The sequence below is a fragment of the Alligator mississippiensis genome, chromosome 11 (genome assembly GCF_030867095.1).
Source record: "Alligator mississippiensis isolate rAllMis1 chromosome 11, rAllMis1, whole genome shotgun sequence".
NCBI classification, from domain to species: Eukaryota; Metazoa; Chordata; order Crocodylia; family Alligatoridae; genus Alligator; species Alligator mississippiensis.
The window spans coordinates 51,705,203-51,729,421 of record NC_081834.1 but is presented as its reverse complement, the minus strand read 5'-3'; the positions used below and the strand labels follow the sequence as shown (position 1 = coordinate 51,729,421).

General features: G+C 50.0%; 1 protein-coding gene across 12 annotated transcripts; it reads right to left on the bottom strand.

Annotated features, from left to right (window-relative positions):
- Window positions 1-712: 712 nt before the first annotated feature.
- Window positions 713-22,981, bottom strand: LOC132243826 (uncharacterized). Of its 12 annotated transcripts, none has more exons than XM_059714299.1 (4): window positions 22,742-22,981; window positions 21,101-21,248; window positions 10,669-19,658; window positions 3,920-9,280 (listed from the first exon to the last, which is right to left on the bottom strand). In XM_059714299.1, exon 4 carries the CDS (start codon window positions 7,363-7,365, stop codon window positions 6,421-6,423), a length of 945 nt encoding a protein of 314 aa, XP_059570282.1. In that variant the 5' UTR covers window positions 7,366-9,280; window positions 10,669-19,658; window positions 21,101-21,248; window positions 22,742-22,981; the 3' UTR covers window positions 3,920-6,420. The 12 variants fall into 12 exon arrangements, 11 of the variants coding, with proteins under 11 accessions (XP_059570282.1, XP_059570279.1, XP_059570278.1 ...); XM_059714296.1 differs by lacking the exon at window positions 22,742-22,981 and adding an exon at window positions 22,459-22,735; XM_059714295.1 differs by lacking the exon at window positions 22,742-22,981 and having other exon boundaries at window positions 21,101-22,450.
- Between the last annotated feature and the right edge of the window lie 1,238 nt (window positions 22,982-24,219).

Genomic DNA, 24,219 nt, shown 5'->3' with positions numbered 1-24,219 from the left:
TGGGAGTCCTTCCCCAGGGGCAGGGTTCAAAGGGGCAGCTGCTAGTAAGCTCTAATCCCTGAGGAGGAAGGGAAGGCGCGTCACTCGTCTATGCGAATGTGCTTAAACGCTGCGTGTAAACGCGTTCCAACGCTCTTAAATCGCTGAGTGTGAACGCACCTAATTGCATTTGAACACGTCTCATCATTGAGTGTGAACACGCTTTAACTGCTGCCTGTGAACGAGCCGAGGATTTAACCAGGGCAAAACCTTCCCAGTTTGGCGTGTGGGGCCTCTCCTCTGCTTCATCTCGGTTGCTCTCAGCGAGCTCACGCCTAACAACACTTAGACCGCTCGCTACTGCGCGTGACCAGGCTTCGCTGTTTGTGTGCACACATTTCGTTGTGTGTCCACGTGCTTCATTGTTGGGTGTGAACGTACTTCATCATGCAGGATGAACGAGCTTCGTCACCGAGCGTGAACACGCTTCAACGCTGCGCAGGAACAACTCGAATGCAGCGACACCTTTCCAGCTTGGGGCGCGGAGCCTGTGCTTTGCCTCGTTTGAATCGTTCCAGTGTGCTCGCGCCCGACCGTCAGACGAGAGCCCCGCTCCCTCGGCTGTCACAAGCAGCCTCCGGCCCCAGGGAAAAATCCCTCCGGCAACGCCGCCCACCCCCCCCCCCCCGTGGGGCCCACAGCACTGGCATCTGCCTTGCTCGTGTTCCCACCCCTCACCGCCTCCCTGCCTCTCTCGCCTCCGCGCTGGCTGTTGGAGCACAGGAAGCGGAGACGAGACGCTCTCGGCAGGAAGGCGGAGAAACGCCCCAGCGTGACGACGACATCCTGACTTGAACCCTGCCCCGGCACTGCTCTCCTCAGGACCGCAGCGCGTGGCTTCTGCCCGGCCCTGCTCCATCCAGGGAGACGCAGGATGGACGCGGGAGGCTGTCCCCGCACAGGAAAACTGCCCGTCTCGGAAGGCGCTGCCAACAAAGGGCTCGTTAAATCCCCAGCGGGAACGGACCGACCGTCAGGAGCTCTCCGTGGGATAAGAGGCTGTCAGCAAGCCCGCTGCAAGCACCGCGGCACTGCTAGCGCCATAAGCCATGCCCAGCGCGGTCGGTGATAACGCCAGTCCGGAAACTGCCTCCTGGGAGCCTTGAAGACGTGTGGAGCTTGTCAGTTCAGGGGCTGCTGCTAACCAATGCAACAGCCGCAGCAGCAATGCAATGACACAACTAGCAATGGTTGTGGGGCTGGCAATACTAAATACCGTGTAATGTCAACGGGAACGCTTTGTCACACGCTCCGAGAAGTCGCACGTTACGGCGTCCTAAGTAGCAGTGCTGACCCGCCCTGTGGTTTTCCGACAGAAAAACATGCGATCTCCCAAAAGTCTAGACCCACTTCACACGTATCGGGGGAGGGAAAAGCCATGAGAAGCTTATCAGATAATAGAAAAAATCAGCTCTAAGGACATGTGCTGTAAGAGGTACTTTTCAAATGTAAATCGTGGAACTCACCAGGCTGCGTAGATGAAAACAGGATACTTTCCCCGCAGTCATCTTAACGGGTACGCTTGTTTTACCGTCAGGATCAACCTGGGAGATGTTTCGAAAAAGGAGTAAGAAAAGGAAAACTCAACGAGAACTGAAATGAATATAGGGACAGCACATAAGGAGCGTACACCACAGAAAGCCAACTAGTTACGGCCATCCAACTGGCGGCCTGTGGGCTGCGTGCAGCTCCCAAACTCCCAGTCCCGAGTCTGCTTGCCCCATCGCTTCGCTGCTGCCACCAAAATCCCCTTCCCTAGCCCAGCATCTGCTTCCTGCGTGCCCACTTCCCCCCGCCACCCCTTGTGCACTAGGGCCAAGGCAGGGCGGCACAGTCCTGGTGCAAGGGAGTCTGTGGCTGGGGAGGTCCTGCAGACCCCTTTCAGCTCGTGCAGGAGGCGGCTCTGGTGGGCATGCAGCCCCTACAGCATGCGGATAGGGGGGCTGCAGCCCCAGCCACTCAGAAATTGGACGGCTCTGTTGTCAAACCAGACGTTTCAGGAAGCAGCGGTTCTAAACAGAGAGCAGTTACTGGAAAACAAAGGGTAGGGAAGGGAGGAAAAAGAAAGGGGTATGAAGCGAGTTCGCTTACAAAAGCTTACGCACCTCTGACTGACTTAGTCTACGAGGTGAAAGCCTACCCTGCCGTGTAGCACGAGTCTTTCGATGTAGAAACAAGGTAACAGGAGCATCTACAAAGCCCCAGCTGAAAAGGAGCTATAAGAGGGGGTGGCAATCTCCAGCCCACAGGCTTAATCTGGCCCACAAAGAGGTCTGATCTGGTACGTGGGATCCGTCTCACAGGGTTGAGCGGCACTGCCCCTCTGCTCCGCAGCAGCGCGCTCCGCGACCGACCCTGCTGCTCTACCGCAGCGGTTCTCAGTTCGCGGGTTGTGTCCCAAAAGGGGGTCACAAGTACCTATGAAAGGGTCACGAACAAACTTTAAAAATGGATCAAGAAACTTTTAAAGTGGATTGTCTTTTAATGGAGGAAAACGTGGGCAAAGGTGGCTTTTCCCTTGCAGGCTGGCAGAGGTCCAGGGATGTGTCACTGCCGTGCACTGCAGTGAAGGGTATGAGACCTTTGAAGGCCGTCAGGCGGGTATTTATGACGCTTGGAGTGGAATTAGGCATAGACGCTTATCGGTTGTAAAGGAAGATTATTTACTCACGCCGTTAAGGTGGTGAAAGACGGAGGTCAGAGATATTTGGTTAGTTACAGCTTAAGGTTCGAAGGTCAGTCTGCATGAAAGTCTTCCGTCGGGCAGATAAACGGAAAAAAAATCGGGCCGGCAGGTCGGTGATTTACGTCTTAAGATTGGGTCGAGACGCGAGGGGGGCACTGGCAAGTGATCAAGTTGTCAGTTTACTCTGATACGTGTGATCAGAGGTCTCTAAGGTTCGTACGGAGGTCCCCCCTTCTTCACGGAAGTGAAGATGGGTTTTATTTGTATATTAGCCAATTGTTTTTTGTCACGTCATAAATTTAATTAGAATCGCCAATTGTATAGTGGTCTTCGCTAGGGTGTTATCATAGGAACACTCCCAGACACTCACTCCCCTGTCATTCCGACCACTTACAATGATTTATATAAAGCAAAGAAGGCAAAAGTTTTTATCTCTGTTAGTGGCGCAGTAATAAATTTTTTTTTGACATGCGCAGAAAAAAAACCTGTTATTTTCATCTTGTTAGTTAACCCTTAGTTACCTTGTATAGACTAAAACCGTTTTGATTAATATATTTCTTGCTTGTGGCATGGGCAGTACTTAATTTGGTTGTGACATGCCCCCTTGCCCATGGCACAGCAAGTTACATCATATTTATGTATAGACCATTTTGTTCACCATTGTTAGTGTTTGGCAAGCGGGTGTATATAAAAGCAGAAAGCGTGGCTAGCTTTGTTTTGAGATATTGTAAAATCCAATAACCAAAACATATAAACACAGCAATCGGTAACAACAGCGTAATGAGGGGCATTAACAAGTTGAGAAACCATGATGATGTGTCCCATCTAAACCAACGGAAGAGGTCTGATAGCCAACCTTGACCTATACCCGAAAGTCGGTTGACGTTTTTTGTAATTTTTTTTTATTTTGTCAACTTGTAGAGATAGAGGGAGAGATACACTGGGAATGGCAATATAACAATGGTTATGAGAAAGGTTAAGGTATTGACAAAGTCCACCTTGTTGAAGAAGAATGGCGTCTAATGTTAAGCGGTTTTGTAGAGTCATCTGGGAGGTGGCTAGCCCTTGGTCCTGGGTGTCCCCAGTGTTCATGTAGCCACGTAAGGAACGGATCGAACTGTGGTTTGGGGTCGTTTGCTTTAGCAACTAAGACAACATCACTCCAGAGAGGGTCTTTTAGAAGCTTGTCGATGATTTTATGTACTGGATCAGTTTTAAGTTTATGCGACTTGGTGTGTTTTACGAGCGGTAGAACAATAAATTGGGATAACAGGTCCCAGATTTTTTTTCAATCCTCTAGGTTTTCCGCCGCAGTCGCTGTGCCAGTAACAATTTTGTAGACATATTGGGAATCAATAGCTATGATGGGAGTCGGAAGTGTTCCGTCGTGATGTTGAAGACAGTGGCGGATGACAACTTTAAAACCTAAGAGTTCATTTTTTGGGGCTGTAGCCCCTTCCGGGGCTCTGTGTAATCCCACATCATGGCACGGTTTGTAGTAGAACCCGTAGCCCCGTCCATTTCGAGTGGTGTCATCGGAGGCCACCTAGGCTGGGGCTATGGTCTCATAGAGAGTGAGCGTTGCGTCATCTTGTGTATCGGGACCGGGTGGCAAGTCTTCGCACTTTTAACAACACCAATGATAGTGGTAATGTAATACCATTTTGTTCCAAGTATCCGGTTCTCCTTGGAACTGTGAGTCAACCTTTGTGGCGTTTAGCAAAGGTAAGAGAGTAGCAGCTGGTGTTCGAAGCGTTTCATGTCCCTGGGATAGTAATGTGACGAGTCTTTCTGTCAACAGAATTTTTGTAAAGGCTCCGTAGCGATGTTGTGTTGTCTGGAGAGCTTTGTGTGAGGCATACACCAGTTCGTTTTGGGGGTTATGGGCAGTGGCCCATACATGACTGGCAGTATATCCCAAAGTAATTATTAATGTCTCGGTGAGGTTAAGTGCTTGAAGTGGCGTGTGTTTCACAGCGTGGAGAAGATTATGAAGATCCTTTCTGTCTTTGTCCGTCCAAGGTGTGGCTTTCCGCAATTTGTCGCGGGTCTGACGCTGGAGTCTCGCCAATAGCGGAAGGTAACGCGGAGTGATGTAATGTTGATATCAATTGAGATGTCCCAAGAGCCGTTGAAATTGCTTTTTGTGCATTGGTAATGGATCTTTAAGTGTACCGAGCTCCGGGGTTTTGTCGTGTGTGACACCGGATCTAGTTGCGCCGGTAAATCTGGTACCTAGGAATGTAATATTTATCGTGGGTTGTAAGTTTGATTTTTTTTAAATTAACCGTCCAGCCCTTAGCATGGAGATGGTCGACTAGACGGCGGGTGACCTCAGCAACAACTTGCTGGTCACGACCCATAATGGCAAGGTCGTCAACATAACTCTAAATTTTGAGTTGTTTTTTCGCTGGCAAAGGATAGGAAGCGCGAAAGTCTTTAAGTGTGTCATTCATTGCGCCTGTGGCCGATGCAGGAGAGTTGCGATATCCTTGCGGGCATACCGTCCATCGGTATATCATATCTTCGACGCACATGTTTAAGATTCCGCTGTTGTCAATAATTGGGATGGAGAAAAACATGTCCTTGAGGTCAAGGGTCGTCCCGTCTTACTTGCCCCCTTGAAACCTCGCCATTTTATATAAACACTGGGGTAGCGTAAAAGCATTGGGTTGCGTAAGTGGGAGACACCGTTTATTCGCCTCGCGGAAATCCACTATAAGTCGGACTTCGTTGGGTTTTTCGGGCTTTGCGATTCCCCACCCTGGTGATAGGTGGGTACTGGCCGCTATCGGTGTTATATATCCCTGTTGTTCGAGCCTCTGTAACAGGGTGACAAGGGCTTCCCGAAGACGTTGTTTGGTCAGGATTGGTTTATAACGCCATGTAGATGTGTTATGAAGCGTAGGTTGGTGTCGGTCGGGCTCAGCAATAAAGAATGGAAGAGCTTGAAATATTAAGTTTTTTAACTGGAGTGTCTTAATGCCTGGTACGCCCAAGATGTTCATGCCCCCTAGAACTTCTTTAAGGGGTTTTTTGTGATTGTGTATCCAAAATTTGACTTTTTTAGCAGTTGATATAGCATTTAGCCCTTGTACCATGATGGTTTTCAAAGTCTTTTTATGAGGTGTCGCAGGTGCTACGACGTTAATTTGTGTTCCCGTGTCGAGGAGACAAGAAATCTTTCGTTGTATCGAGGGATTATCGGGGTGAACGATAATAAGGCTGGTATATGGGCGAGGATCCGAAGGGTCAGGCTTTTTTGTAGGGCCGCCGGCTCGCCCGGCGGCCACTACCCGTTTTTTGGCTTTTGGGTGTAATTGAATCCCAACTTTTCTGCTAGGGCCTTTTGCCCATCGTCCCTCAGGGCGCGTAATTGTTGTTTGGTAAGCCCGGACTCTTTTATCAGGAACCAAAACATGGCCTTTTCTTTAGGGGTCCGTCCTGGGACTGGTGGTGAGCCTTTGTAGGGTGGTCTGTTCACTTCAGGTTGTTTTATGGGGTACACTGACAATGGGTCCGGTTTTGTAGCACAATTGACACCTTGAGTTATCGCTGTTGGCTTTATGAGGGTTTGGATACGGCCCAATTGACTGAGGATGTTTCCGGCCCGTCCGTCTATTTGCGGGGTAAGGAGGAGGCAAAGAGTGATGGCATGAGATCCCCCATAGATGTCTATGCAAGCTTCCAAGGCTTTAGGGGTGATTGGAACCATTCCGGGTTGCGTTAGGAATCGATGTGGCCACGGCCCAGCGGCCTGTTGCTCTGTCAAGCCGAACCTGTTGTGTTGAATACCCGTCGGCTGTGGGCCCCCCATCCCATGTGTAGTACGAGGTTCCTATTGTTGCTAATAAAAGTTGTTTTGCCGATGTTATTTCTGGGCGGTCGTTGTGCCACAGGTGGGACTTGTTCACGATTTGGCGGGCTAGAAGCACAGGGAGTGGTATGGCCCAGTGTTGGTTTTTCATGATTGGGCCGCGGTCGGTGGCGTGTCCTCCACTCCATGCAGCTTGACGGATGAGGAAGCTGGCCTCTTCCATGTCCAGTAATTCTGAGCCAAATTCAACTACCAGTCGGCCAAGCCAAATCGCCAGGGTTTCTCCTGGTTTAAATTCGGATAGCTGAAAAATATCTTGTATCTCTGTTCGGTTATGGGTGCGGTAGGTGGAAGTAGCGTGAGTTACGCCTTGTGGATCCGTTGTGTATTTTGTAACAACGATAGGGAAGGCCGTTTTCATGGAAGTCGGCGAAGACTTCATCGGTGGGGGCGGATTCTCCGTTGGTAGGGAGGGGGGATATATTAACTTGGAGGGTTTTTTTTCTTCGTCATAGGGAGGCGGTAGCTGATGTTCCGGGGTCGGAGCCGTTGGGTCTGCCCCGTTGTACTCCCGTAGAGAATGAGGTAGTTGTGGACCTCCCACAACTCTGTCCTCCGCGTCCTTTTCTGAAGCTCCGCCCTTCTTCTCCGATTCTTTGAAGAAGCTGAGTTTTTCGCTGGCGCCATATTGGGGCGATGGTGTAGGCGATTCCTGCGCAGCAGCATTTTTAGCTGTGACTTTTCCCAGGGTCAGAAGTTGGCTATTCAAATTTTTAATATAGCGCGTTGCGTTAGCAAATGCGCGGAACAGAACATTAATCATTTTTTCTTTTTTCCACTTGGGGCCTGCCCATTTGGTCGCGGTGCAACCCTCTGTCTCCAAGTTTTCACGGAGCTGGGTGAAGAGTTTGTGACTGGGGACTGGGGCACCATGGTCGGACAGTTAAACTTGTCGGGGGGTGTTCCTTCCCCGCCCTCTCGTACGTGGCAGATGCAACGGGCAATCTCTTGGGCAGGGGTTGGGTCCACCCCTGCCGGCACTTTTGCCGCTGTCACCACCTTCACCCGATGTAGGGATATGATTCCCGCTTCGTCCCTGGGTCTGTACATAACCCCTTTAGCGCTCATAACACACCCTAGGGCCCTCACATCGAGCTGAGCGCTCCACTCTTTCCCTTCTCCTGCTTCACCCCTTAGGGAGAAGTGTCCAGTAACCGCTTTCAGTCCTATTCCCCTTGCCTGATGGTAGGCAATGTGTGCCCATAATTCATCCGAATCGGATGTCAGGCGGTCCCCACTGCGCCATGGGCAGTTCTTTACTAGTTCCAACTCCATTGCGTCTACCCCATATCCTGTTCGTGACGCCATGTCACTGCCGTGCACTGCAGTGAAGGGTACGAGACCTTTGAAGGCCGTCAGGCGGGTACTTATGATGCTTGGAGTGGAATTAGGCACAGACGCTTATCGGTTGCAAGGCAAGATTATTTACTCACGCTGTTAAGGTGGTGACAGACGGAGGTCAGAGATATTTGGTTAGTTACAGCTTAAGGTTCGAAGGTCGGTCTGCATGAAAGTCTTCCGTCGGGCAGATAAACGGAAAAAAAATCGGGCCGGCAGGTCGGTGATTTACGTCTTAAGATTGGGTCGAGACGCGAGGGGGGCACTGGCAAGTGATCAAGTTGTCAGTTACTCTGATACGTGTGATCAGAGGTCTCTAAGGTTCGTACGGAGGTCCCCCCTTCTTCACGGAAGTGAAGATGGGTTTTATTTGTATATTAGCCAATTGTTTTTTGTCACGTCATAAATTTAATTAGAATCGCCAATTGTATAGTGGTCTTCGCTAGGGTGTTATCATAGGAACACTCCCAGACACTCACTCCCCTGTCATTCCGACCACTTACAATGATTTATATAAAGCAAAGAAGGCAAAAGTTTTTATCTCTGTTAGTGGCGCAGTAATAAATTTTTTTTTGACATGCGCAGAAAAAAACCCTGTTATTTTCATCTTGTTAGTTAACCCTTAGTTACCTTGTATAGACTAAAACTGTTTTGATTAATATATTTCTTGCTTGTGGCATAGACAGTACTTAATTTGGTTGTGACAGGATGCTGGGGGACTATGTGTTAATATGAATCTGGAGAGGGTCTGGGTCAGAAGTACAATAAAGCAATTGAATCTAAATCAGTTCAGTCTCATACTACATCCATCCAGGCTTATCTTAAACCTGTTTCGGCAATCTTGAAAGTGGCTTATGTGCACCATCCTTCTGTTGTGTTCCAGATCTGAACCTGTTTCCAATCTCTTTGACCAGCTTGTGTGTAATTTCTGTCCCAAGCCTAACAGAGGAGTCAAGAATTTAACAGCTAACGACACTACTTGCTTGAAGAACATACCAAATGCATCCAGCAAATGTACTTGTGCAAAGCATTTGCACGTAACAATATACGTTTATCTTTCATGCCTTTGAATGGATACGTTCCTTAGGGAACACGTGCACATTTGATTTTTCAGCAATGAAGTTCTTCAAAACTAAGATGGGAGCCAGGTTGTTCCGTCCAGTCTGTGCAAAGTGGAGGATGAACGCCCCGATCTCTCTGCCAGGGGCCACAGAAGGGTAAATCTAGTATTAAGTAACATCAGCATCAACCGCTCTTCAGCCAACTGACTACCAAACAAGGAAGCTGCTCAGACGTAACCCACTTGTTTCTCCAAATCAGTTCAATTTGTTGCAGTTTACCTGTGGGGAACAGGCTACAGAGTCATCCTTCCTCCATGCATGAACTGCCCGGGAGCTCATCCACTGGGAAAAGACAGGGAGACACACACTACTCCTGCCATGCCTCAAGGGTAATTCCCTTTGGCTAAAAACAGACCCAGGACTCTTCCTCCCCCTCTTGGCTCCCTCAAGAGTCTTTCATTTGGGGACCCTAGAGGTAAAGTACCCCACTCCCTACCATAAGTACCTGTGAACTGAGATAACAGGACTCCTGGGACAACTGTGACTAATCCATGCTAGTTTTCATTCAAGCCTCATGTTTAAATGACTTCTCCCTCACTCCCCTTTTGATAGGAGTTAAAGATCAGTGATAAAGCCCTTGTTTGCTTTCTGCCTTAGGTACTTCCTAGTGCTCCTCTCTCACTGCACCTTTGAGGAGCCTGGAGCATTAGCTAACAGAAGAGGTTCTGCAGACTAAACAAAGTGTAGGATTTTCCATGCAGCATGTGTGGACACACACACGCACACACACGCACACGCAAGCTTGCAAGGTTTTCCAGCATAGCTCCAGCAGAATGACACTGTCAAAAAGTGGGATGCAAAGAAGGGGGAGGAAATGCAGAGAATTACACGGTCTGTGGATTCCACAAGCTCAAAATGCATGATATTACTTCACTATAATTGAGCCGGTATTGTTCCAAGGACTAATTTAGGAAAAACAGGTGCAAAGGAACGGGACCGATTCCTAAAGTGAGCTGAAATTATTTCCTCCTCCGTAAGTTAACAAAAATAAAAGGAAAGAAGAAATGCCTTTCAACTGCAGTTTTGACTGTAGCATAACAAACTTCACAGGTGGCCGTGATGTTTTAGCCTAGAGAGAGTGAGGACCATTTTTACAAAGAATGATGTTATGTCTGAAATATAACTGCCTCATCACGGCTGCAGATATAGATTGCTCCTTGTGATGCCCCTCTATAGCACTGCTATATGTCAAAATGGTGAAATATGCCCCCCAAATTTAATGAGAATATTTACATACTGTATTAGGCAGGGGTGCAATACCTCAGCTTTGCATAATGTTTCAGAAAGTTTTAACCTCTACAAACTAAAAGAAACAGACATAAGGACAGTTCTTAAAAAGCCACTCCTGTGCCCCTGGCTCTGGCACAAACTCTTCTAGTTTCTATGCAATGCTCTGTGCAAGCACGTGGACTGTAACGTTTACAGCATTACATACTCTACCCAGGGTCGCAGATGTCTGTGTATGACACAGTACAGTCCTCAATCTGCATATCCCGCACAGACAGAACGAAGTAAACAGCCCATTTTTCAAAAGTACATAAAATATGGTATTGAGAGTTCTTTGCTTTAATGTCAAAAGCTACTGAAAGAGGAAAAGTGCTCTTTACCAGACAAGCTTTCTTTTCGCAGAGATCACATCCACTACTCCTTCCTTGGAATAAATCTGGGCAGGGTGGCACGCTGGAGACTACCTGGTTGAACGACGCAGCAGCTTTTGTCTTGGGATGCAACGAAGGCACTTACAGAAAGCAAGGGCTCTAAATAAAAGAGAATTTAAAGATAAACGTTAGACTGAGGTACATTGAAAGGCTCAGTAGAGAGAAACAAGGTGAACGGGCAGCAAACAGGGCAAAGGAGACAAGGGAAGAGGAGCCAGGCACCTGACCCGAACCCCTGGAAGGAAAGTGAGCTGGGGCTGCCTGTTCGTCTGGGCACGTGCTCTAAGGAGCTGGGAGTGCTGCAAGCTGGGGGACTGCTACCTCTGTCTGACAAAAGTCTTAACAAGGCCCAGGAGGGGAGAAAAGGAGGCTCTGCGTGACCAGGGGCAGCAAACGGGGCAGTTTGCAAACAGTTCATAAGTCAGTTTGCAGGTTTCAATGTGACGGTGACGGGTGTGCACACTGCACAGTACAGTCTTTGTAACAAGACTAAGAGCGGTGTAACTGTACAAGTGTGGTTTGGACTGTCAAGCGAACCATGGCAGTCACAAGGCAGGCTGTCAGAGCAGTGCCTCCCAAACTTTTCCTCAGCATGACCCCATTTATGGCCCCATTCCTCAGCATGACCCTTCGCTCCCCACCCATAGCCCCCCACCCCTGCCACCCCATCCCGCTGATTTTTCAATCCCATTTGGGGTTGTGACCTACAGTTCGGGAACCACTGTGTTAGAGGTACAGTTATATAGATATGTATCTATTTATATATAGAAATATTATGTTTTTTTAAAGTTAGTTCACAGGTCAGTTTGCCCCCCGTTCTTTAAAGGGGAGCCTTTAATGTAAGACCTTGCTTTAATTGAGAGTACCTAATCTACATCTATTTAGTGTAAGTCGCTAATACACAGCAATTAGACCAGTTCTTGTGCTCCTTGCTTAACTGGAGTCCAGAGTGAGAGGGAAGTTGGAGGCGGCGTTTGCTAGGTAATTTATCTGGAAACTCTCCCTCACCTTCCTTCACCGTAAACTTAGAGAGAGGAAGCGGGTTAGCAGGGGAAAGGGAAGCTTTTGGGACCAAGGGGCAGCACAGAGGCCAGTTTACAAGGAAGTTTGCTAGGAAAGGTCTGGTTGGAAAGAGGGGCGAGCAGAGAGAGGGAGCGGATTAAGAAACCCAGCGACACGGTGCGCCCCTAATATAAAATCATAACTTTTAAAAAATATTTTAAAGGTATTATTTGGTTATTGTCCCAAATTTCATTAAGCTTTTAATAAACATAAGAGTATCTTACTACTCAGAAAGAGCTTAACTAATTTCCTTTTTCTCTAAAAGCTGTAAAATGATCAGCAATTAATAAAAAAGCAGAGGTTTCTGGGCAAAGTCTTCAAAAGCCAGAACAACACTGCATGTTGTGTTAGAGTTTGATTGAGTATGTCAGGAACTCAGCTAAAATGTCTTTATTAAATCCAACAGCCAATAGCAGATATATAGAGACTTTAAGCCAGTAGTTTTCAACCTTTCTTTTAGTAAGTGTACCCCCGGCAGCCCCCTTTTTAAAAAGTGTACCCCCGGGGGGTGGGAGCAGCCGGATGTGGAGCAGGTGGGGGTGGCGAGCGGTCAGACGTGGCGGGGGGTGGCAAGGGCCAGACAGAGCAGGGGCACGGTGAGTGGCAGAGCAGCGGCAGCGCAGCTTCTGTGGGCCCTGTTCTCCCTCCGCCCTGGCCCTGCTCCTGTGAGGCAGCAGGTGTCCTACATCTGCGCCTGCCCCTGTACATTCCTTGGGACCTTTCAAATTACCTCCAGGGGTAGGCATACCCCAGGTTGACAACACCTGCTTTAAGCAACTGCTCTAAAACACTGACAAAGAACGTTTTGCGTTTGAAAGCTTGCCTAACTTAATTCCAACCATTCAGTTGGTCCAATAAAAGTGATCACACTCAAAAAATCTTGCCTCTTGCATACTTCCTGGATCATCACAGGTAGAACATAACTCTACACAAACGGGTGCTCAAACCACGGGGTGCTCAAACATCGCTCTAAACAAAGGCATGCCAGGGCCCCGTCCATCTGTGCAGAGGGAGGCAGGGTGCACGCCAGCCCCAAGACAGCGCAGAAAGGGGGCTTTGTCAGCCTCAACCTGAGCCCAAGGGGCTTGACAAGGCCCCACTACAGCGGCAGGTTCGGGGTGTGCCCATCCCCACGGCAATCCCATGGAAGGAAGAATGGCCAGGCACCAAACCAGCCATGCAGGGGAAGAAGGCAAAGCTCTAGAAGAATAAGTGCAAAGTCCTGAACTTAAGACAGAACAGTCTCATGCACCGCTACAGGCTTGGGACCAACTGGCTGGCAGCAGCTCCACAGAAAAGGACCTGGGGGTTACGGTGGACAATAAGCTGAATAGGTGCCAACAGTGTGTGCTAGTTGCCAAGAAGGCTAACAGCACACCGGGCTGCATTAGTAGGAGTGTTGTCAGCACTGAGGGAAGTCATTATTCCCCACTATTCTGCACTGGTGCGGTTACATGTGGAGTACTGTGTTCAGTTTTGTGCCCCCTACTACAGAAAGGATGTGAACAAGTGGGAGATTAGGAAAAACTTTCTGACTAAGAGACTGGTGAAGTGCTGGGACGGCTTATCTAGAGAGGTGGTGGACTCTTGGAGGATTTTAAGGCCCGGCTCGACAAATCTCTGGCAAGATCAAATTAAGGATGGTCCTGCTTTTAGCAAGGGGTTGGACTAGATGAGTTACTGGAACCCCTTTCAACCCTAGTTTTCTATGATTTATTAGAAACATTTGGAAAAACAGCAGTATAAGAAACAAAATTGGTGATGTAGCATCCATGGGCATCCACACGCAAACAGCACCTACGTCCCCATTGCAACACGCTCCCCTGGTATAGCGCGCCACTACGGTGAAGTAGCGGCTAAAAATAATCATGTGCCACACATACAGCACAGTAAAGTTGCCATAGTGACACATGTAGATGCGCCCTGCATGTTGTGTTAGAATTTGATTGAGCGTGTCAGTAATTCAGTTCAAATGTCTTTATTAAATCCAAAAGCCAATAGCAGAGATACAATTACTTTAAACCAATGCTCTAAAATAGTGACAAAGAACCTTTTAGCTCAGCTCTCGTGGTGCAGTGGGTTAGCATGTGAAACTTCTAAAACAGCCCTGGGGAAGTGATGCCAAGGTTGTGAGTTCAAGCCTCACCTAGAACATTTGACTTTTAGTTGGATGCTGAAGCAAGCATGTGTGCGCCCTTCGTGCCTGTGCCGTGGTAAGGAACCAGCAGCAGCAATAAGGTGAGCTGGGCCAGCTGTAGGGAAGTGGGAAGGGGTTTTCTCCCATCCCTATTTAGTTGAGGGGAGAGCAGGAGGAGTCTGAACTGCACATCAGCATCACTGGCTTCAGACAGTGTTCAGGTGAGTGCACAGAAGGGAGTCTTAAGAGAAAGTTAAAGCATTGTGGGTTAGGACACATGGAGGTCAAGGGGAAAGGGACCTGGTGATGGGGGTCTGCTACAGACCACCACATCAAGGAGCAGAGCTAGACTGGGAATGCTTGCAGCAGCTCTCAGAGGCCGTACAGTCTAGGGACATGGTTGTCACGGGGGACCTAAACTACCCTGACATCTGCTGGGAAGAGCAGTCAGCCAAATCCAACCGCTCACCTAACGCAGGAAGTATATGGTCCCACTGGACTTGGTGTTGGCTATGGGGGATGACCTGGTAGGGGAACTACAGATTCGTGGTCACCTTGGGGACAGTGACCACCACTCACTCAATCAAATTCATCATAGGGCGTCGAGTGGGTAAGATAATAATAGGATGGAGGTGCTTGACTTTAGGAAGGCTAACTTCAGTGTGCTCAGTTTAATCAGCAATGCACTGCAGGAGAGGAGTATTGGCGAGATGGAAGTCCAGGAAGGGTGGTCGTTCCTAAAGGAAGCGATCCTTCAGGCACAGAGGGAGATGATCCCAGTGCGAGGGAAAGGGGAGAAAGGGGCCAAAAAACCTCCTTGGCTAAACACAGACATCCAGAAAAGCCTAAGGGCAAAAAAAAAAAAAAAAAAAGGCATATAGGTGGTGAAAGCAGGAGGAAGCTACCAAGGAGGAGTGTATCTACTTGACCCGCACTTGCAGGGTGCCAGTTAGAAAGGCCAAAGCAACTACAGAGCTGAGGCTGGCAACACAAATTAAAGACAACAAAAAGTCTATTGTCAGGTATGTAGGGAGTAAAAGGAAGGCGCAGGGCAGCACAGGACCCCTACTGAAGAAACAGGAGCACTTAGTGACAGACAGGGGGGACAAGGCTGAGCTATTCAATGAGTTTTTTGCCTCAGTGTCCTTGAAGAAGGGTCAAGATCAGTCTCCTAACAGGTTCTTAGATGGGATCAGAGGGATACCAGCCTACCAACTGTCAACGCTGACGTGGTGCAGAGTCACTTGGATGGACTGGATGTGTTTAAGTTAGCAGGCCCAGATGCGCTGCATCCGCGAGCACTGAAGGCATTTGCCGGTGTCATTGCAGAACCACTGGCACGGCTGTTTGAGCACTCGTGGCACTCGGGTCAGGTCCCAGACGACTGGAAAAGGGCCAATGTGGTCCCCATTTTCAAAAAGGGGAGGAAAGAGGGTACAAGTCATTATACGGCAGTCAGCCTCACCTCCACCCTTGGAAAAGTCTTTGAAAAGATTATTAAGGATCATATTTGTGGGTGTCCAGTGGGAAAAATAATGCAGCAGGGCAACCAGCATTGATCAGTAGCAGGTGGATCATGCCTGACTCATCTGGTTTCATTTTATAACCAGGTCACAAAATGCTGATGCAGAAGTAGAGGTGGATGTTGTTTTTTTGGATTTTAGGAAGACCTTCGATTCCATATCTCATCCCATTCTCTTAAATAAATTAAGAGGCTGTGACTTAGATCTTTACACGGTCTGGTGGGTGGCAAATTGGCTTGCGGGTCGCACCCAGAGAGTGGTAGTAGACGGGTCGGTATCGACCTGGAAGCATCTGGGTAGTGGGGTCCCACCGGGCTCAGTCCTCAGACCTGTACTCTTCAGTGTCTTCATCAGTGACTTGGATGTGGGCGTGAAGTGTCCTCTGTGCAAGTCTGCAGATGATACTAAATTGTGGGGTGAAGTAAGCACTCTGGAGGGTAGGGAATGACTGCAGGCAGACCTGGACAGGTTGGAAAAGTGGGCTGAACACAACAGGACACAGTACAACAAGGGCAAATGCAGAGTACTGCACCTAGAACATAAAAATATCCAGCGCACCTACTGGCTAGGAAATGACCCTCTCAGCAGCGCAGAATCGGAAAGGGATCTCGGAGTCCTAGTGGACTCCAAGATGAACATGAGTCGGCAGTGTGACGAAATCATCAGCAAAGCTAACTGCACTTTATCGTGCATCAGCAGATGCATGACAACTAGAACCAAGGAGGTGACACTTCCCCTCTATGCGGCACTGGTCAGACCGCAGTTGGAGTACTGCATCCAGTTTTGGGCGCCATACTTTAAGAAGGATGTGGACAGCTTCAAGAGGGTCCAGAGGAGAGCCACTTATACGGTTAAGGGTTTACAGGCTAAGCCCTATGAGGAGAGACTAAGGGATCTGGACCTCTTCAGCCTCCACAAGAGAAGGCTGAGAGGTGATCTTGTGGCCAACTACAAATTCATTAGGGGGGCGCAGCAAGGAACCGGAGATGCTCTGTTCACCAGGACGCCTCTTGGGGTAGCAAGGAACAATGGTCACAAACTGACAGAGAGCAGATTTAGGCTAGACATCAGGAAAAATTTCTTCACGGTAAGGGTGGCCACAATTTGGAATGGGCTTCCAGGGGAGGTGGTGCTCTCCCCTACCTTGGGAGTCTTTAGGAGAAGGCTGGATAGGCATCTGGCTGGGGTCATCTGACCCCAGCGCTCTTTCCTGCCTAGGCAGGGGGTCAGACTCAATGGTCTGTTGAGGTCCGTTCCAACCCTAGCATCTATGAATCTATTAATTTATGAATCTTGTGTTTGAAAGCTTATCTAACTTAATTCCAACCATGCAGTTGGTCCAATAAAAGTCACCACACCCAAAAAATCCCTGCCTTTTGCATGCTTCCTGGATCATCACAGCTAAAACACCACTCTTAACAAAGAGTGCTCAACCTTTCTGTCTGGTGAGACGGATGGGCAGTGCCCAATCCATATGCAAGCAGTACGCAGTGTGGTTCCAGTCTGGGGCCCAAGGAGTTCATGACAGGGTCCCATCCAGCTGTCCAGAGCGGGCTAGGGGACAGCCCAGTCCTGATCCAGCATGAACAGGGATTTTTGGCCAGCCCCAATCGAAGCCCATGGAGGGAGGAAAGGTAGGGGCATGACAAGAAACCAATCCAAAGGCAATGGAGGGGGAGGGGGGTGTCTCACCAGAAGAAAGAGTTGACAGGTGAGAAACCCCCAAATTTCCCAACTGTGGGGAGCCCAATGGGGCAGATATCATAGCTCCACAGGCTGCAATTGGCCCATGGACCAGAGGTTGAGCACCTGTGCTCTAACACTATCAGCAAAACACTATAACAATATTTATTATGCTTGCCAGCATTGAATCCGAACACCTACAGCTGGGCTCGCAGGAAGATTCTAGCTATCCCACGCTGGCTGATTCCCAGGGAAGCTCACTAGCAAAGAATCCACCTCTCCCACCTCTTCCCCTCCACCCCCAATCTCTCCCAATGTCATCTTCCGAGCTAGCCCACACACATCTAGCTTGTCATTCCCCAGACACACAACCTTCATTCCAGCCTGCCTGCAAGTCACTGCTTTGGGTGACTGGAGGCAGCAGGCACACGTGCGTCTCTGCACACACATCCCCATGGCCTGCATGCACCCAGGCAGGGTCCTGGGAGTAGCACCAATAGCTGGATGCAGGTAAGTGTATGATCAGTGGGGGTTGGAGGTCCGGGACTTGGGGACTGTGTGTGCGTGTGTGTGTGTGTGGGCAGGGGGGATGGGTACCTGCCAGATATGGGGGAAGATAGCCGGGCGCCAAGGCTGCATCAGGGCAGGGGGGACAGGACGGGTAGGAGCCTGCCCCTTCAGCAAGAGAAGGAGGCATCGGGGGCAGCTGCATAGCTGGGCTGGTGGCACTACAGCTGGTGCTCATACTTGTATGGGCAGAGCAACTGGGAGACGCTGCTGAGGGATGGGCTGGAGGGACCGTGACCAGGCTCCTGGTGAGGCATGGCAGCCCCAGACCAGGGCAGGGGGGGCCGCCACAGGCCTCCCCTTCTCCCTCCAGCCTGTGCTGGGGCTGGACTCTCTCCGCTGAAATCCGCACAAACTGCGGGACTTCGGCCCGAATGGCACAGGGGCAGCTGGGGGCTCCCTTTAGCAGGGCTGGGGGAAAGCAGGTCAGCACTGGCCACTGATCTTCATAAATAGGTCCTGGTACAAAAAAAGTTGAGAACCACTGTCCTAGACCTCCCATCCCTTTAACGGGTATTTATTTCCTTGCCATTGTACACCCACCTTTTCTCTTACATTAGCATATCACTTCATCCTGCCAACTGAAGCATTTGGATTGTCTGTCTGGCTGCCTCTCTCAAGTCATACTTTCCTGAAACTGTCCTGCTTGAACCTGAGATGATAAAATAACACACTACCTATTACTTTACAGTTCTTAATTCCTAGATGTTTCATTTTTTTTAAAGTTACAGTAATCAAATATTCAAGTAAGTTAAGAGCTATGATGCTATGCGATTGCCAGGTCAAGGTTAAGTGCAGTTTTCGTAAAAACAAAACCCTTCTTTCTCTACATCAGATTTGCTTAGTATATAAGGGAACAGGTGGAAGAAATGGGGTGGTTTTTTTCATCCCAGACCTACACACTGCTCCTGAATTTAAAAGCCAAACTGACCTCTTGCCTATTTCTACATCATGACAGGTGGTAAAAGAAGATATTCTTGCAGAATCGTTTTTCAGATTTTGTTCTGTTCAATCACTTCCCCAAAGTCCCCCCTCCCTGTGTTTCTCCTTTTTGGTCCAAATCCTCCAACCAAGACAGAAAGAGAACGGTCCCAAGGCTTAAAATTGTAATTTATCAGCATGAAGCTCATGTGTGTTTGCACAGCAACCAGTGCAATCAGTGGGCTAATGTGGCCTACAAACAGTACCAAAATAAAACTAACCTGTAAAAACTCCAGTATCCCATGCTGTATCTATTAAGTCTCATTTCCTTTGTTTGGTTTACTCTAGCTAAGTAAATGAAGTCATAACACTAGATTGATTAGCGGCTTTAAAGGTAAGACCTGCCTTAGCTTTGCTGTGTATTTGTAAAACTAGTTTCACACCCCACTTCTGCAAAAGATTATGCAAACATTTAGCCTCATGCGCCAAGAGTCTTACTGAGTTTAACAGCTCATTTGTCGAAAACTATGCACACGCAGACTTGGCCTTCGAATACAAATGGAGCTTTTTGAGACTATATCTTTTCAGGATAAGAACTAACAAACAGGCCATAGTGACAAATGCAGTTGCGTCGACATAAACGGGAATTTTCATTTCATCTACACGCACCCTAAGTCTTTATTTGCATTTGTACAGCATCTGCTACAACAGAACTTTAGTCGGGATTGTCACCTCTCCTCATCGAAGGACGTACAAATAATTAACACAGTAATCAACTACCATGGTTATCTAGTATACAGAATATGTAGCAGGGCACTGGGATGTGCCTGACCCTTTAGGAGAGCAAGCAGCCCGAGAGGCTGCTTTTAGGGGGCAGGGGGGAGCTAATGAGGGACTCACCTGGCTGGAAGACGGCTCAGGCTAGAGCTACATGAGCCCAGAGTCTGCACCAGTCTGTTCGTTTCTCCCCAGCTACTGCACAGTGCAGAACTCCTGGCTCCGGGTCCCTGAAGGGAACTGGATTTTGGCTGAACAACTCTACAGGTCTGGAAACAGAGGCAAGTTTCTTGGACTGAGGAAGACTGGGTTTACAGGCAAGTGGTCTTTATGTTACACCTCTAAAGACTGAGGTGTCTGCCAGACGGCCGTGATGTTTCTTATTGATTTATGTTTAGCCTTGAACCCTGGGGGTGCAGACTCAAGGCTTGCTTAGACAGCCAGTATCCCAGGAGCCCTCACACTGAGGGTGGGACCCAGGGAGGGGTCCCAGAACTGAAAAAAGGCTGAGACCCAGATCACGAGGTCCAAGAGGCCCAGAGCCACCTGTGTCCAGGGCTGGGCGGGGGAGGGGTCTGAGAGCTCAAGGGGGCAGAGTGTATAAGAAGGAAAATCAAAGGGAGAACACCTCTGAGGCTTAGGGCGTGGTGTAGGGGAGGAAAAGGAACCGCACCGTTTGCCCTTAAGGCTAGGTCCCTGTAGGGCACCTGTAGTCAGGCCGAGAGGAACCTACCAAGGTTGGGTGTCTGGATAGCGGCCAATGGGGCCTCAGACCCAGGGGAAACTTACTGGATTCGGGCTCACTCTAAGGCCTGCTAGCAGCCTCCTTGAATCAACCTGTAATATTAAGAGCAAGGCACGGCTGGTGAACAATGAAGAGAGAGTGACATTAGAGCTGGAGCCAGGCAGGAGCAGCAAGGCCGCTAGGGGTGTCATGGCAGCCCCTGTGGCTGTGAGCCTGTCACAGAGTACTTCTATTTTTTCCTTTGAAAGGAAAATCTAAAGTAGTGATAAAATTATGATCGCATAATCTGTGATTCCATGACTCGTTTCTTTAAAATTGGTTTAATGGACCACCGATAGTACAGTGCAGCCCCAACAGTTTTACACGGCAGGCCAGACTGTCAGTGGCCAATACATTCATGGGCTGGATCCAGGTGTTCCTGCTCTGGCACGTGGGTGGGCACCATCTGGCCAGGTGGGGGACAAACTGGCTTCAACACAGCCCTGATGGGGAAAGGAGCTTGACCCATCCTTGTCAAGAGGGAAAGAAGGCTAGCCAGGTGACCGTGTCGGGAGGGAAAGAGCGCGTGGCCCGGCCCAACCCGGCCCTGCAGGAAAGGAAGGGGACACGGTCCAACCCTGATCCCGAAGTGGGGGAACATGGCCCAGGCCCACGGGGGAAAGAGGCATAGCTTGGCTCAGACCAGCCATGCAGGTACTGGGGCTTGGGGATTTGGCAGGGGAAAGTGGGGGGGAGGCTGTGTTCATGGCCACCACTCGCTTGCTGCCAATTCCCCAGACCCCTGGGGAGCCCCACAAGCCAGATGTGATGGCTCCATGGGGCTGCATTTGGCCCAGGGGATGGAAATTGAGCAACCCTTGTCTAGTAGATGCATAATACGTCAATTTGTATTTGCTTACAGAGATAATTAATAAAACATAAATATCAATGATATGTTAGTTAAAATCTCAAAAGATTAAAAAATACCTGTCAGCATTTTCATTTTTACACTCTCTGCCTTGTATGGATAGCCATTTTAATAACATAACATTAGGTATCGTTTTCAAAAGATCCTGCCTGTTTGAAAATATGCATAAGTGGAGCAGCTGTGAATGCTTCACAACAAGTTGTAGCGCTGAAAGAAGAAGAAGAAAAAAAAGTTAATTTCTCAATTAGTGAATTAGTTCACATTTTGGACTCTAAAAATACCCACGGTTAGTTAGTTCTGTAGACAATACATTTAGAAATCCTTTCCAAGAGTTACAAAAGTTCCGTGTCCAATACAAATCACCATTTCCAAAGATACTAACGGAGCCAACAAACAGTCTTCAAAGCAACCTTGAAAACAGCACAAGAAAAGCTGGAAAGTAGGGTTTGATGCTTTTCCACCACAAATCATACTAGCCTATCTTCAAAAAGGCCAAAAGGTTCCCAAACAGTTACGACTTTTATTCCCTACCAGCCGTTACTACACCTGAACTAGCAGCTTAAAAGTCAAAACTTTTCATTCTATTTTTAATCCGTCTGTTTTATTTTTAATCTATTTTTAATCTTTCTTGTTTCCCCAAGAAAAGCCATTTTAAGGATCCAATCCAATTGACACTGAGATGAATGGGAGTCTTTTCACTGACTTTACAGAGTACCGAATCAAGCCCAAAGCATTCATAGTGGACGATTTCCTCTTTGGAACCCCACCCCCCCACTCCGCAAGGGAAATCACCTATCAGTTATGATACCACATACCAATGTAAGAGCAGAGACTCGCCAAAACAAAAGCAAAACACCCAACCTCCATCAATCAGTGTTAAAATAGAAACATGTTCCTAAGTATGTAAATCAGGGAGAAGAAGGGCTTTTTTCAGCATTGAGGAAATCAGGACTGTTACTCTTAACTTTACACAGAAGAGCAATTTTAAAACTACCCCATACTAAATCCCCCTACCCCTTGCCACAGCAGATACCAACGGCTTCTGATGCTATGGGTTGAAACCTCGAGGTGTTTACATGCCTCATAGAGCTGACTGACTCCCACCCCTACTCACGCACTCGGTGTGTGAGCCCATGCAGCCATGTACATGCATGTATGTGTGTGTGTGTGTGTGTATGCATGCACACGCATCTGCATGTGCAGGTGTATACACACAGTGCACCTGTAGCACATAGGGTACAGCGTGCCTGCAGGTGCATACTGCGTGTGTGCGCATGCAGGTGCGTGCAAACAGGCAGACATGTATGTGCACTGCCACACGCACTCTTTCCATGTGTGTATACTGACATGCACATGTATATGTATACGTGTACAAGTGTATATGTGGATATCCACACCCCCGCCCCCGTACACACACCCGTGGGCAACCCCTCGCAGCCGAGGACGACCCGCTCTCACGAGGCCAGTCCCGGTCCCGGACTCCAGCGCAGCCGGGCTGCTCCTGCCCCCCCCCACTCCTGCGGCTGTGCAGAGACCCGGCCTCCATCGGGGCCGGGCCGGGGCCGGCGCTGCCCCAGCGCTGGTGTCGGGGCGGCGGGGTGTCGAAGCGGGCCTGAGGCAGCCTCGACACGCTTCCTCCGCCGCCGCCGCCCGCCGCTCCTGCCGCGTTTCCGGGGCGCCGGACGCAGTCCCGGCCCTACCGGCAGCGGCGCGGGGCGGGGCGGGGGAGCCGGGGCCTCGGCGCGGGCACCTGACTGCCGCCTCCCGCCGCTCTGGCCCGTTCCCACCGCCCAGCCGGCGCTGCGCTGCGCACGCGCGAACCCCCTTGCTCCTCCCGCTGTAGTGACGCGCAAGCTCCCCATTGGCCGCGGCGCAGGTGCGCGGGCTGAGGGCGGGCGGGGCGGAGAGGCTGTTGAACCCCCCTCGTGTGCTGTGGGCGATGGACGCGCGGGGGGCGGGTCAGCGCGGAGGGGCGGGGCCAGGGGTAGTGGGCGGTCGGAGCAGGGCTGCGGGAGGGTGTCCATCCCGCGCGGGGTAGAAGCGGACGGGGCAGGGGGGTGCGTGTCATTGCAGCCTGGCCCCTAGAGAGCCCGAGGGCTCGAGCAGTCTCCCCTCGCGGCTGCTGCGACGTGCAGCGCTGTTGTAGCGCAATGACACCGAGAAACGGGCAACACGTCACAGAGACCGCTCTGACGTTGCAAAGACATCCCTGCCCGAACAGGTCAGCGGGGGCCACTTCCCTCGGTTTGTGTTGTCAGTACGGCTGTGTCACACGTGCTAAGACCTTCACCCCTTTCTTCTTGCTGGTTCAGGGGAGGAAGACACACCGCTGCACCGAGTGCAGGAAGGACTTCATCAGCTGGCAAGGCGTGTCGCACCACCGGTGTGTGCGGAGGGGGCAGCAGCCACACCGCTGCACCGAGTGTGGGAAGAGCTTCAGGCAGCCGTCCAGCCTGGCCCGGCACCTCCGCATCCACACAGGGGAGAAGCCATATCCGTGCTCTGAGCGTGGGAAGAGCTTCACCTACTCCTGCAGCCTGTGCCGAACACCGGTGCATCTCGCAGGGGAGAAGTGACGTGGGTGCTCTGAGTATTGGAAAGGCTTCACCCACCTCTCCCACCCATCCTGGAATCAGCACGTCCACACCCAGAAGCATCCCTAGTTGTGCCGGCAGTGCAGGAAGGGCTTGGAGATGTGTGCCTGCTCAGCACCCAGCAGGGGCTGCGTTCAGACAAGCACCCTCATGCTGGTGGCCTGCAGAAGGAGTTCCCCCAGGCTTTGTCCCTCGTAGGGCACAGCGGGAGTCCAGAGCCCAGAGGCTGGCCCCCAAGGTGTCATTGTCGGGGAAGGGGGTTAAGAGGAAACGCCTCAGGCAGAGGTCAGCCCCGACGTAGGGGAAGGAGAGGAGGTGATCTTTGCATCAGCCTTGGAGCCTGTGCATTCCCCATCAGTCTCTAACAGTACTCCCAGGGGAAGAAGTGCGTTCACGCTAGGGTGCCCTCCCCCACACAGCTGACTTCAAGTGACACCCGGGCACTTTTCTTCGCTGCCTCCCAGCTTTCTCCTTCCTCCTGGTCCAGGGGTTCTGGTGTATGAGCCCCTGAGTTGCAGGGAGGAGTGCATTTAAGGCTGGGGAAGCATTCCCTACCCTCCTCCCTGACCTCGCCTTTCCTCACC

Coding starts and splice junctions, on each gene's coding strand:
- LOC132243826 (XM_059714299.1), bottom strand. CDS start 7,365: ATGATTAATGTTCTGTTCCGCGCATTTGCTAACGCAACGCGCTATATT.